Raw genomic sequence first — 15,378 nt, forward strand, 5'->3', positions numbered from 1 at the left:
ATTGTAATTTTTGTTATTTTCAATTTTCGGAATTTAGGAGATAAGATGGACTTAGTATCAAAATGGGTCTCATTAGCAAAGATTCTTGAATTTGCATTTATTGTACGATTGATTCTATTGCTTATTTGGAGGAGGAGTGTGCGTAGCTGTGCTGGCATCAGGTGGCTTGGTGCTGCGGTTGGTTGTTAGTAGTAGTAGCAGTAGTTTATTGCTATTACAAATAGATCCCCCAATAATAAGATAATTCACTTCTCCGCTTGCCTGACAATTTTTATTTGCATAACATGCAAATAATATATAATATATATAATAATATATATAATAATATATATATATATATATATATAATATATAATATTTATATATATAATATATATATATATATAATATATAATATATATATAATATATATATAATATATATATATATATAATATATAATAATAATAATATATATAATATATATATATATAATATATATATAATATATATAATATATATAATATAAATAATATATAATATATAATATATATATAATATGTAACTTTTGGGGATGATAATCAGGTTTTGCATGCATATTTGACCCGTGACAGTTCTGTAGTTCGTTAGGCTTTAATAAAATCTGAAATTTCTCGTTTTTAACCACGGCATAGCATTATATATAATTGGAACAAATTTTGTGGTTTTATAGATTTGAATAAATCTTCGGTTAATCATGAAATTAGATTAAAGAATCACTTAAATAGAAATTATGAATTTAATTTGATTTCTGGGGTGGATGCTCCTCATTTTATTTTATTTATTTTTTATTTGGTTATTTTGAATTTTTGGGAGTTTTGTTTTTTGTTACCACATGGAGAGTTGAAGTGCCATCTTTTTATTCCAGTATCCAGAAACAGTATTATTTATTTTTGTTGAGTGTAAAAACCCTCACACCACCATGTAAAAACCCTCACACTTCATGTCAATCACATAATCAAATTTATGGCCATTAATTTGATAGTTTTGTGGAAACATTTTTTATTGGTTAATAAAGAACTTGCACTTCGCTACTCACTTAACATGAAGAAAAAATGAACAGAGAAGTACGATAAAGAAGAAGAAAAAGCTTTAGTAAGTGAAATTAATATGCAACACCACAATGTTAGCCCTAAAACATCAAACAACAAATCAGTCACTTTTTACCGAAATTCTACTGCGTTGTATATTTCACTCCACATTATGTTTAGCTTCATTTTATTTTAATTGCAATTATAGTTTTATTTTATTCCAATTGTAACTTGTAGTTTTCATGTCAAGAACTCATTTTGGAACTATATATTATTGAAAATAAATTATGTTAAAAAAAAATCAAATTCTTCTGAAATTGTTTTTTTTTTTTTTTTTTACTAGAAACTAAAATTATCCGAAACTAATCCTACAATTAATGATTTCGTCTCCTTGCACCGATTCTGACTGTTCAATAGGCTTTGGTGAATGCTAGTACTACAGATGTTCTGGGTACGGAGAGTACATTTTTATTTAGTTGAGCGTCTTCCTCAATATTCCTTCAAAAGTTGAAACTTATTCAAAAAAAAAAAAAAAAAAAAAAAAAAAAAAAAATGCCAGTAGGTTACCGTGCTGACCTAATGTAAGGATCTATGTATTAAAAAAAAAATCAATGTCATACTGAATTAATGACCTAATGCAAGTAATGCAGATATTGGAAAAACAGAAATGAAAAAAAAAATCCCGGGAATTTATTAACTCGAAACCAAAAATTATCTGAAAAAATTCCACAATTTATAATTTCAGCTCCATGCAAATCTGATTCTGACTGCCCAGCAAGCTCCCTCTGTTCCGGTAGCCAGTGTATAAATCCATGCGATCAACCTGGATCTTGCGGTCTAAACGCGGTGTGTGACGTCATTGGATTTGAGAAGTCCTGTTCATGTCCTGAAGGTTTCACTGGTGACGCTCGAATTGAGTGTATGCGAATGCCATCTGTCTGCCGTACCAATGCGGATTGTAAAGGCATCGTTTGCAAGGATGGAATGTGTATGCCAATCTGCAAGGTGGATAATGATTGTGCTTTAAATGAAAAATGTGTAGATGGCGACTGCATGTGTAAGTTTTTTTTATGACTTATAAAAAATTGAAAATTGAGTCTAATCAAATCCTTTCTGTCAAAAAAGAAGGAAAAAGAAAATGCAAATTGGTAGGATGCCAAATTTTTTTTTTCCAGCGTGCTAAAATACACAAACAAAGTAAAAAGCAAAAATCTGTAAAAATTAGTTTGTGAAATGATGAAAATCCGAGGTGTTTTTATTTCGTTAAATATTTTTTTGGGTTTCAAGGAATAAATTTTTTTTTTGACAGAAAGTTTTAAGGAATAAATTTGATTGCTACGAAGTCGCATAGAAGTTGTATTCTTTGATTCATGAAGTTGAAACTTCATTTTTGTGCAAACGGCGACATATCCCTTTTTCTTTCTTTATTTCTTTTTTTAACAGCAAGTAGAAAAAAGATGGATAAAAGGTTTTTTCAAGTATGTTTTTGGATTTTATTCCCTAAGAAATACTGTAAATAACATGTCTTAAAATACCATCGACACCAGAATAAAAAAATCTGTTTTTTATACTCCTGAACCTATTTTAGGTCTATCCATACCTGAAAACTTTAATTTAAAAAAAAGAAAGAAAATTCTTGGGTGTTAAAAAATTATGAGGCTAGTAAATTAGAATTACTTTTTGTCAGTATTACCACGTTAAACTGTGAAGACAAATAAGCGAAATTAAATATCTAAAGTTGGCAACATTTTTTATTCGTAACAAATGCAAACATTAACTATCTTTTGACTCCCAAAGCCCACTACACCGAATATTAAGTATCAAATCAACATAGATGTAACATTCAAAGATCCAATTTCCATAGCAAAGAAATAAATTTAGAAAAGAAAGACGGATCTATGGCCAATGTGAAGCAATCTTCAGCGTTAAAAAAAAACGAGAGATAAAAAAAACGAAAAAAAACAACTAGAATCTAAAATTAAAATATTATGAGGGAAAATATGCAAAACTAAAAGAGACTAATTAATATATACACAATTATATAATTAACCAGCTAATTCCATGAAACTACAAAAGCAACTGTGTTATAAAGTATTCGGTGTGAATTCAAAATTGTTACGTTTCGTGGCGGATGTCTCCTTTTTCCCTTGACTAAAAAAAGGAGATAAAAGAAGCCAGGTTATAGCTCCATAAGATAATGCTCTTCTGTTAGAGGCTTATGTCTCTTTTTATCTTCGTAACGGTACAAGATAGACAATTCTACTGCACCAATCGATTCCTCCTGCTTAGTTTATCCAATATTTAGTTTACGCATTTTGACTAAAATGGCATATTGCACATTTTTAATTATCACAGCCCAATTAACAAGCTTCTTCTATGAACACACACAAAAACAACTTGATTATAAATTTAAGATTTAGACTCGATTTAATTATTCGTTGAGAGATAATCATACGGCTAGCATATAATGCTGCCAATCTTTTTGGTTTTTATTTGTTTTATTCACCAATTTTCATAAATTCAAAGACCTGTTTAGAGGTATGGCATTCATATATAATCAATGACGTATGAAACCAAGAAAGGAAAAGGTATAATAAATGGAAAGTAAAATCAAATAGATGAGAAAGCGAGAATTTTGTCAGTAGCAAAGTATACAGCCGAAAAACAAGCACAAATTTAGACAAGGACTTCCGCCAAGTCGTCCTCAGTACTCATTAAAAAAAAAATCTAGCCTTTCGAAGTAAGCTTGACTAGAAGAGAATAGATACTGAATCAAAAAACCAGCCACAAATAAATGAAAGAGAATTCACCAATTGGATTGGACAAGTATTATTTGCCTTGCAATAGATTTTGCCAGTCTGTAACCTCGGTTCTCATCAGATTAATATAAAAAGACGTTTTCTAAAGAAAAGTAAAGGCCGTATTAAACTTAAGATCAGAAGGAATAGAAATATACAATAACTCAAACTCGAAATAACCAGAAATTACTGTTAAAGAATAAATGAAACCCAAAACGAACAGAAATCATAGCAAAAAACCTACAACAGGTAGTAATATAAATTAATAAATAAGTTTCAAAACGAGTAAAGCTTAAGTTGAACAAGCAAATCAACCTTAAAACGAACAAAAATATTTTGCTATTGAGCCATAATGAAACCCAAAATGAACAGAAATTTAATAAACAATCATAGCAAACAAACACGGATAGTTACTAATATAATTGAGTAAATAAATCTTAAAATGACTGATTATTAAACTGAACAGGCAAATCTAGCTTGGAAGGTATAAAAATCTCCACAAAGAAAAGTTTTGGTTTTGCCAACTTCTTTTAATGTAAAAGTCTAAAACCTACTGTGTCATTGGCGCTTTACTGAAAACTAATGTGTCTTAAACAGTCTTGAAAAGTACAAATAAAATCAAACTGAATGTTTGATTTATAATGCTATTAATTGTTGAAAGATCATCAGTTCAAGATTTTATTTTATTGTAATTTTATTTTACTGTATTATCCAAACTCGTGTTTGTAGTGAAGCTATATTTGTCTTGAATAGTCTTGGAAAGAACTAATAAAATGAAACTAAATATTCGAAATATTTTAATATTAATTGCTGAAAGCTCATCAGCTCAAAACTATAATTGTAAATTTATATTTATTTTCAATGTTGTAATAAGTACAAAAGAAAATATTTGTAATATAATACGTCAGGGAAACGGACAGTAACCATTTTCTTGTTTGTAGTGAAGACACCATTCATTAGAAGTACATAACCCCAATTCTTTCGGAAAGAATTGGGGAAAAATTTTCGGAAAGTTTTTTTTTTTCATTAATGTTTATCGTTTTTTGATTGTAAAAGTTTCAAGTGTTTAAAAAACTCCTTATTTCAAAATAAGATATTTTTCAACATCAAACTTTCACTAAAGTATAAACACCCCAGAGGGGGTCAACCCCAGAAGCATAGTTATTTGGCCTTTGAACTATTTTGAACAAAATGGCTATCTAAAATTTTGATCGGATGCCCTTTGGGAAAGTGGTGCTTGGGTTAGTTGGCATTGACCACTTTCGACTCTTAAAAAAGAGCTAGAAGTTTCAGTTTCCGATTGAATGAACCCGCTCCAAAGTTAATACGACCACCACTTCTACAGAACCTTATATTCTAATAATGTACAATTTAGATAAGTTACAATCCTTGCCCCGGGGGCTAGGGAAGATTTCTCAGCCCCTAAGCTATAGTAATTTGAATTTTGTACTATTTTGAACAAAATGGCTATTTCAAAATTTTTATAAGATGCATTTGGAGAAAAAAGGCAAAGGGAGGTGGGAGAGGGGGGGAGCTTGTTACTTTTTGATCACTTTCGATTCTTAAGTACTTTCAACTTACTTAAGTGGCAGTTCTTGTCCCGGGTGCAATGATGGATTTCTCAACCCCTAATTTATAGTAATTTGAATTTTGGACTATATTGAACAAAATGGCTATCTCAAAATTTTTATCGAATGTATCTGGGGAAAAAGGCGTGGGGGAGGGTGCAGATACCCTCCGATCACTTTTGAGGACTCTTAAAAAGGTAGCTAGAACTTTCAATTTTGAATTAAACGAGCAATCTCTGAAGCTTATATGACCACCCCTTACATAAAACCTTATATGCCCTCGGGGCATAACTTACAACACTTGTTCTCGGGCTCTGGGGGGATGTGTCGACCCCGGATTTTTTGTTACTTGATCCTTAAACTACTTTGAAAAATAGTTATCTCAAAATTAGGATTGGATGCATTTGGGGAAAAAAGGGCCTGTGGGGGGCTAGTTGCCCTCCAATCACTTTGACTCTTGTGAAGGGCACTAGAAATTCTGATTTACAATCGAGTAAGCCCCCTTCGAAGTTTAAACGACCATCCCTGCCATAAAAACCTTATTTGCCCCCAGGGACAGAAGTTACAACCCTTCCCCTGGCCTCGGGGGTGGGGGAGTGGGGTACATTTACAACGAAGCTTATATTATCTTATCGTTGGACTATTTCAAACAAAGTTACTATCTAAAAATTTGATGCATTTGGGGAAAAGAGGGTATTTGTTTCAGGGGGGGGGATAGATGCCCTCCGTTAACTTTTGACTCCGAAAAAGTAGCTAGAACTTTTAATTTTCAATCAAATGAGCCACCTTCGAAGAATCGAAGAAAAGGACTAGAGGGGGGGGGGTAGTTGCGGTCGGATATTTTTTAACTCTTAAAAATTGAGCAAGAACTTTAAGTTTCTGATCAAAAGAACAACCTTCAAAGTTTATACGACCATCCCTTCCATAAGAATCATATGTGTCTCCTGGGCATAAAGTACAACGCCTGTCCCCGGGCCTGGGGGGTTGTGTCGACACCGGAGTTTTTGTTATATGACCTTTGGACTATTTTTAACAAAATATCTATCTCAAAACGCATCTATCTCGGATGCATTTGGGAAAAAAGGGTGTGGGGGGCTAGTTGCCCTCTGATTATTTTTTTTATTTAAAAAAGGGCACAAGAACTTCCGATTTCCAATCAAACGAGCCCCTTCCGAAGTTTATATTACGACCCCTTCCATATGAAGTGCCCCTGGGGGAAAAAAAAAATAAAACATTGAAGCCGTATGGCCTTTACTGTAGGCAGCGCCATAGCGTTGCCTCTGCTATGCGGACAGGTTGTCTTAAATTAGACTGGAGGAAAACATTGATTGAGTCTTTTAATACTGATACAAGTTGGGCTTAAGGAAATATCTCCTGTGTTTCTATTAATAGCCAAATTTCTGTTAATATATTTTTTGATCTCAATTGCCTCTTTCAAAGATTGCGGTGGGCCATTTACAGTAGATATTAAATTTGCCTCTTCAGAAAGAACTAAATATTCACGATTTTCGAAGATGTGGAGGGACAAAGCAGAATCAAAGTTGTCATTTTTATACTTCGAAAAGTTAGATTTTTTTTCGAGCACTGAAGAGGACTTGGTGGAGGTCTTTGTTTAAATATTTGCTTGTTTTTCGTCTTCATATTTTGCTACTGGCTGACAAAATTCTCGCTTTTTAACCTATTTGATTTTATTTTTCATTTATTATATCCTTTCCTTTCTTGGTTTCATACGTCATGTATACCCAGTGTCGTCTTAGAATGTGTTTATATAATCAATGGCTACTAGTTGAAGTAGACGCAGGCTTGGGCTCGACATTAAGTTTTACAAGCAAGACTTGTTAGGAATAAATCGTCCACTTTTTATGTTCCGTTTCTGGTCGCTTATGCACCATCACGTGTACCATATTCGCTATAATGAAAAGGTTTTTTTTTAAATATATAATTACTATATATTTATAATTGTTATTTGTGTTAGATATATTTGTTCTAAAATGTTTACCAAAAACTAAGGAGAGTATAAAAGAGCTAAAAACGCCAAATGCACTAAAAGTAAAAATAAAATAATTTCCCTGCTATCCATAAGAAATTCATTATTTTTTTGGGCTAAAAATTAATTCATGTGGCAATTATAACTGCCCGAGGACGACTTTCTATGTCATGATCGCCCGTTTTTCAATTCTGTTCCTGAAAATTGTAGGTTTTTGGGGTAGCAGATCACTAAGAACTAAATAAATAAACATTACTAAATGCTAATTTATTATTTAGTAAATAAAGACTTAGGTATTAAATTAATAGATAAAATTTGTAAATTAATAAATAAAATTTGTAAACTTTAAATAAAATTTATTATGTCTAAATTAGGATATCTATTTATAAAAATAGATAAATAAAATTAATTAAAGCAATGTTTTAATATGCTATACAATTTATTATTTCTTAATATTATCTCCCAATAATACCTTATATATATATCTAGATCATTCATGATGCCGTTGATATATATTTGTATATTTTACAAATATGCCGCTAATTTTTATGCAATTTTGCATAAGTTTTTTTTTTAAGTTTTCACTATTAAATTAGGACCAGGCTCAGTCCTGGTTTGGTTATAGATACTTCCTGTGGATTATTAGTATAGTGATAATTTCAGTGGTTATTTTTTTATATAGATACATTTATTTATTTATTTATCTATTTATATCTCCTTATAGTGACATGCCGAATGGATAACGATTGTTTCCTAGGCCATATCTGCAGCTCAAACAAGTGTATTATTGGCTGCCGAGGAAATGAGGACTGCGCCTCATCTCAGGCGTGCATAGGGTCCAAGTGCCTCAGTCCATGCAAGGAGGACAGCTGTGGGCCAAGTGCTTTATGTACAGTTATCAGTCACCGACCTCAATGCAATTGCCCTGATGGTTTTATTCCCAACCCAACCGCCTATTTGGGTTGTGCCAGGGAGCCAATTATGTGTGCAACCGCTAGTGATTGTGGCAGTGGGTTTATGTGCATGGAAAAAACTTGCAAACCCATTTGTGCATCAGATAATGACTGCTTGAGCAGTGAGAGGTAAGCTCAGTTTTCAGTACTAGCAGAGGCAAATATTATTAAAATAAAGTTTTGAAATAAGAAAAAAGATCAAAATTATGAAACCTAACGAAGCTGCTTTCTCTCATTATTTTTGTAAAGAAGAATAATAATTTTATGTAAAGCTAAGAAATTGGCTAAAAATACACATTTTCATTTTGTAAGAAGATTTTGTTTATAATACACCTGTTCTGAGGGACAGCAATGAAAAAGTTCTCAAATATCTTTTAGGGTAAAAGGGAAAATATGAAAAGGGGCGGTTAACGAGAAAGTCCATATTAATTTACAAATTTTTTTTTAGCTACACAGCCGAATTTCTGACAAATTTTTTTGTTTCAATTAGTAGCAATAATACTCTATGCTCACAAATCGTAACAATGAGATTTTGATTCGTTATGGGATGACTCATGTCTTTTTCTAAATGGGTAAGTAATTACAGAAGAACATCGAACCTGATTATCCGGTGATATCCGGAACACAAGGGCTTCAGCAGTTAAAGTGCCTATAGCATCAAATCCTGGGGGGGGGGGGTACTAGAGAAAGGTACTAGAGAAGGCAAGCATCAAAAGCCAAATCACTTTATGCAGTTTTTTGGGCTTTACTAATGAGCTTAATTAGGAAATCCCATTTTTTTTTAAAGAAACACCTGTAGGACTAAACCACAAGTAAATATCACAGATTCCATACAAAAACTCTGAATGTGTCCAATGGGAGGGGGAGGTGGATAGTGATAAACTAACTGAGAAGGGGGTTCTACATTTGATTACAATCCAATGTAGCATTTTGATATTTAATATAGTAATATTTTTACACTCCTTTTAATTTTAAGACTATAATGTATCATGAGCTGAATGAGGCCTACATTTTAGATATCAAAATTCCCCGGCTAATCTTCTTTACTGGTATAGAGAAGGCAAAATGGCATCCCCCCCCCCAAAAAAAAATGGCCGTTATAAGGTAGGATTCTCAACATTCCGTTAAATAACTGTAAAATACAAGTGAGCAAGAAGCTTCCGTTTTTTTTTCCATTGCAATGCTCTCAATTTGTTTCTTTTCTCAAGTTTTTCCTTATTTTTCTTTCTTTTTCTTTTTTTGTTGTGTGTTTTTTTTTCATGCATATGTTTGCATTTGTTGCCAATTCTTATATCTGTAGTTTTCGTCTTTCTGACCGTTTAGATTTTATAGTTTTGACTCATATTTTCAACTGTTTTTGTTCAATTATTAATGTCTTCTAATTTTTAAGCAAAAGGGCTGATGTGGAATTCCTGTTTTTTAAAAGACATTGCACAACCAACTCCTATCCTCACCTCTTAATCTTAAAGATTAGAAAAAAGGTAAAATAACTAGATATTTTCTTTGCTTTTAATTAATATTTTCTTCTTGTGGGTCGTAAATGAATTTCAAACTGCAAAAGTTTCAAATATAAAATTACTAGCAATACATTGAAATTTGTTTTGAATTTGAATGTATGACATTTTATTAGGTGTGCTGAGAATGGAGTGTGTCGTCCAATCTGTCGATTCGATGACGATTGCCGAAGCGGTGAAATATGCGGTGACAGTTCGCTCTGTATACTTGGTTGTCGTTCGGATGACGAGTGTCCCAGTGAAAGAGCCTGCATCAATGCTAAGTGCAAAGGTAAGATGCTACTACTACTTGTCGTTGCAAAGGTAAGGTACGTTAAAAACGTTGCTGCCATCTATAACTACCTAAAAATTTACTAGTACTTAGCTGTTTTCAAAAGGGACAAAGAGATCGTAAGAAGTTTTAAATGTCATACTGCTAAAAAAAAATATTGCTTGCTGCTGTGTCTATTTTGGCTACTGGAATTAATAAAAACGGAAGAAATTGTTTGCTGTATTCTGTAAATGATTACGGGCTGAAAATACTTGTTCAGATGCACCACTTTAGCAATGTAAATGTCGATATGCCAACTTGATAGTGATACTGTGGTGTTTTATTATCATCTCTGTGAACAAAAATTGTTTTCCGCTGAAATGGTGGACCGGAACATATTTATCAGTTTCTTAATCAAACATTTCTGAATCAACGGATCGCTCTGGATGGGCAAATTCAATAGCTGTCCACAAAATGTTTTCGCGAAGGTAAGGTGTGAAGATAAGGTGCTTTTACTGCTACAAAGCTTAGGTACTTGAAACATAAGGTACCACTACAAACAACTTAAATATGCCTATCGTCTGAAGTACATAATTGATTTAATGAGGGTTGCTGTAATTTGGTAATCTGCCAGAAGCATTTTTCATATTTCGGGTAAACGCAGTAGGGAATAAAACCTAATGTCCTACTTGTCCCTTTGACTGACCTTACATGATTATGAAGTCTGTTTGGGACATGGAGAGTCCCTAAGCTGTTCATCTACCAGATGGGAAATTTGGAAACTTGCCAAACTGGACGGGAAATAAGAGGTGATATCTAGTTATGTCTTTAGGAATCAGAATATAAACAACTTCTGAAGGGACGGTCTTAACGTAAATACGTTCTAAGACCACACTGGCTATACATGACGTTCAAATAAAAGAAATATAATTAAGGGAAAAGAAACAAGGGTGACTTTAGCCAGTTGCAAGGAAAGCAAAAAGACAAAGCAGATGTTTTTTCAAGGACCTCAGCTGAGCGGCCAAAAGGACTAAACGTTGAATGATTTTTCAATTCTAGGAAAGATAAAACTAATCTTATACTTCGGAGTGGTATTTAGAGAGTCCCGTGTTCATGTGGCAAGTTTTACATTGGCAAAACCCGTCAGCAATTAGGAAAAAGAGTGAACGAACAATAGGTTTCAATAAATAAATTTCGTAAAGTCTAAAAGTAAAGATATTGAGTTTGAATCTGCTTTGAATCACCCACTTGGATATCCAGATCATTTATCTTTTTTTGACGAGGCAACATTATTTTTCACAGTAAATGGTGCATCTTTAAGGGTAGCATTGGGATTAAGAAATACATGCATAAAGACCTTGGTTTAAATAAAGATACTGGAGATATTTTCCCTCAGCCGATACAATATTTTCATACGAAGAGAATCAATTAATATTTCTTCTCCTTTCTAACTAAGTTGAATCGATTGCATTGACAAAAATGAGGCTATCAGACAGCCTGTGTTAATCGCCTGTGACATAATTGTTTGCCCAGGCTCATTTTGAATTCGCTTTCATTAGTTGTGCTTTAAATAATTTCTTAGACCACACTGCTTTTCCATTTACGGATAAAAAATAATTGAAGAAAAAATGGGTTTAATTTCTTATAAAGCAGTGACAAACAAAATAAAATAAAAACTACACTTTAGCTAACCAAAAAATAAAAATACTCCGAATATTTTAGGCCCCACGTCCGGGAGCCTTTCTCAACGGAAAAAAAAAACAACAAAAAAGGAGAAAATTACAACAATTTAAGACTATTTTTAAGACATTATAAAAATGCCGCGACAACTAAACCAACATAAAAAATATATAAACAATATAAACAATCAAACATATTTTCTCCTTTTTTTTCCGTTGAGAAAGGCTCCTGGACGTTGGGCCGAAATATTCGGAGTATTTTTATTTTTTGGTTAGCTAAAGTGTAGTTTTTATTTTATTTTGTTTGTCACTGCTTTATAAGAAATTAAACCCGTTTTTTCTTCAATTATTTTTTTTTCGTAGTTGTGCTTTGTTCCAGTATTTCTTCTGTCTTGCATTTGTTCACTTCAATAGCTTAGCGTTTTTTATTTGTTCTTTTTCTGTGTTGCACTGACAACGCCTAGACGGGGGTCCTTGCCAAAATATCTGCTTCGTATTTTTACTTTTTTTTACTGGCGTCATATACTGGCGTCATGTTTCTTGGTTTTTTAATTATTTTTTTTAAGCATTAGGGAGATAGTCAGTAACTAACGATGATTGCAGAATTGGGGAGATATGTGGTGACAGTTAATTTTACTTGGCTGTCGTACGTGTAAAGTACTAAGCTCACGAATAAACCAAGATGTCACGTACAAAACTGATAGCAGTGACTAAATGATGCCGTTGTAAAATTTGTTACTACACAACTCATCGCCTCAGAAGTAACAAATGTTCCAATTATGCAATATTTTTGCCCATCTTGTCTAGGCCTTTCACTAGCCCTTTCCTAGCCCTTTCATTCCAAATGTGGTTCTGCAAAGAAGTAAAACTGCCGAAATTATATACTTCTTATCAGATAAATGGTAAAGCCGGAACTCTTTATCTCAAATAATGGGTCTCAATCATCTTTAATATTAAATAAGGGAGCCTAATGAGGTCGGACTAAAAAAAATGTGACATAACCTTTTGGCTGAAACTTAGCGCCATGGGGACACCCTTCCATACGAGAGGAGCAATTTTCCAACGTGTTTTTTTCGTTTTTGATGCGTAAACGAATGCGAAAATATCCAAATATTCAAGATAAAATTCAATATATGTCTTAATTGTTCATTTGAGGATAACGAATGATGTTGGATGAGTTAGAACTGCTTTTTCAAAATTCTACCTTTACTTTTAAGAAAATCCTCACTGGGTCAAAATCATCTTTACAATTAGGCAAGGGGCGGGGGTGATAGAAAAAGATTAAACGGGGGTTCTTAAGGATCTCTAACCTTTTGTTTATATTGCAAATTCGATATTGGAATGTACATGAATTTCAGTAGGCCTAGTTTTCTTTCAGGTAAATTTAATTCATCATATTGTGAAGCCATGCTTTATGCAGATCTTCCATCAGACTAATGCCATCTAGAATTTATATATGGTGACGACCCTAAATGTACATATCTAATTCTTTCAGATAAATGTAAATTCTCACCGTGTGGAGCTAATGCCTTGTGTAATATGGAGCTTCATCGTCCCGTCTGCACATGTCCAAATGGCTTAGAAGGAGACCCTGAAATTGCTTGTCACCATCCGCTTACCACCTGTAAACAATCTTCTGACTGTTTAACTGACGATTTCTCCTGCATTGATGGACTCTGTAGATCAGTTTGTACAAGGTAAGTTCATACTAACCACACAACCCACACTAGTCGAGTGGATTACACACTGGATTCGTAGTACTATGTCACTCAAGACATGGGTTCGAATCCTGGCATCGCCGATCTTAAGTCTTAGCTTGGGAGGGGGTCAATGGTATTGCTAGTAGTGAGTGGTTCCAGTTTTAAGATGGATATTGGACCATGATCAATTTTTCTACAACTGGAACCTCCCCGCTTGACTAACGGACTCTAACATTCCCTATTATATAAGATCCAAAGAAATCCTGGAGTAAAGAATCCCTGGCCCTCCTAATTTCTTTTAACAATCAAAGATGATATCAGCTAACGCTTTCATCTTGACTAACGGATTCTACCAAGTCATATTATGTAATACTCCAAAACCTATTACATAACAACCAAAGAAATCATGATTTGGCGGGTCCTGAAGAGTTTGCCCTGGCCCCCGTAGTTTTTAATAATCTAAGAAACTATTAGATAATGTTTGCATCTTGACTAACGGACTCTAACATTCCCTATTGCATAACAAGCAAACCCTATGACGTAAGAACCAAAGAAATCCTGGAGCAAAGAAGCCTTGAAGGTTTTTTAAAGACTCTCTATTACGTAACAACCAAATTAAATCCTTCATATTACGTAATTAACACCCGAGTCTTTTATAAACATTTCCTATGATTTAACATGCACCTGCATCTTACCCTGGGGGAATTGCCGTTCAACTTAAATCATTAAAGGAAGAAAGGAGTAGCGCCTATGGTTCATTTTTAAAACAAGACCCCCTCAACTCTATTGCTATGCAAGCTCAGACGCCTGGGGTATGGATGCAATGGGTCTCTGACGCCTGAGCCTTGTATCGATGGGTTCACCCCGTCACAAGTTACATGCAATGACGATATTATTTACCAATATGCACATTATGAGGCCTGTTTTCATATTACTTCTGGTCGAATGATAAAACTAGTTATTGAAGCAAATCAAATAGTAGAATTTATTATTCCATTCTTCCCGGAAAATTTTGGGAGGAAGGAGATACACGGACAAAAGAGCAAAAAAGGGGCAAACTCAAAAAAGATTATAAGAGAACCCGCAACATTTTGGGAGGGAATGGCCCTGGAATCCCTCTCCTCTTTTCCAGGCTTTGGTATGTTTTATTTTGTGGACTTTTCACTTCCATCTAGCTTTGCTTAGGTTTCGTTATGTTTTTGTTGTTTAATAAACTTTGTTGATTAATGATCTTCTTTTAAAGAACAGCAATAAAGAATATCTATTTTTTGTAGATCTTGACATTCCCATTCTAGTATTTTATCTGTATTTATTTTTATTTAATTATTTGATTTATTTTATTATCTCTTTTATATATAATTTTAAATCAATATATGTTTATTTTATATATTTATTTGTTTTTATCCTAAGTCGGTTTTTTATGGTGTTATTTCTAACAAGTCATTAATTTGCTGTTACTGTAGCGATCAGCAATGTCTGACAGATGAAAAGTGCCGAAACGGAGCTTGTCATGCTGTGTGTAATAGTGACGAATCTTGTACTGAAGGAGAAATATGCTCTGAGCGAATTTGTGTTGCTGGTTGTAGAACGGAATCAGCTTGTCCTAGCAATCTTGCCTGTATTAATGGAAAATGTGATGGTAAGCAAACAATTGAATTTTTTCTCTTTATAGCTTTCTTCTTCTTCACCAGACACCGGGTTAAAGTGCCAAGGTCATCAAATTATACCTTGTTTTGCTCCTAGACCCATCTCAGGTGTATTCATTCATGAAACCCGAGGTTTTTTAAGATTTTCCTTTTGATTTGTTCCTAAATTACGAAGTTTGAGTACTACCTCACGTTCGTCAGTGTTCCCACGTTGAACTGAGAAAATAAGTAAACT

The 15,378-nt window shown here is 33.4% G+C and overlaps 1 protein-coding gene across 6 annotated transcripts in view; it reads left to right on the forward strand.

Moving 5' to 3' along the window:
• LOC136040265 (uncharacterized) overlaps positions 1–15,378 on the forward strand; it is a 293,795-nt gene that overhangs the window by 150,203 nt on the left and 128,214 nt on the right. For all 6 annotated transcript variants that reach the window (XM_065724489.1, XM_065724490.1, XM_065724492.1 and 3 more), the window contains 5 exons: positions 1,794–2,105; positions 8,126–8,483; positions 9,985–10,139; positions 13,293–13,494; positions 14,961–15,136. In XM_065724489.1, the coding sequence (XP_065580561.1) occupies positions 1,794–2,105; positions 8,126–8,483; positions 9,985–10,139; positions 13,293–13,494; positions 14,961–15,136 (1,203 nt within the window). The remainder of the gene's footprint in view (positions 1–1,793; positions 2,106–8,125; positions 8,484–9,984; positions 10,140–13,292; positions 13,495–14,960; positions 15,137–15,378) is intronic.

This window comes from Artemia franciscana, chromosome 20 (genome assembly GCF_032884065.1).
Source record: "Artemia franciscana chromosome 20, ASM3288406v1, whole genome shotgun sequence".
In the NCBI taxonomy this organism is placed as follows: domain Eukaryota; kingdom Metazoa; phylum Arthropoda; class Branchiopoda; order Anostraca; family Artemiidae; genus Artemia; species Artemia franciscana.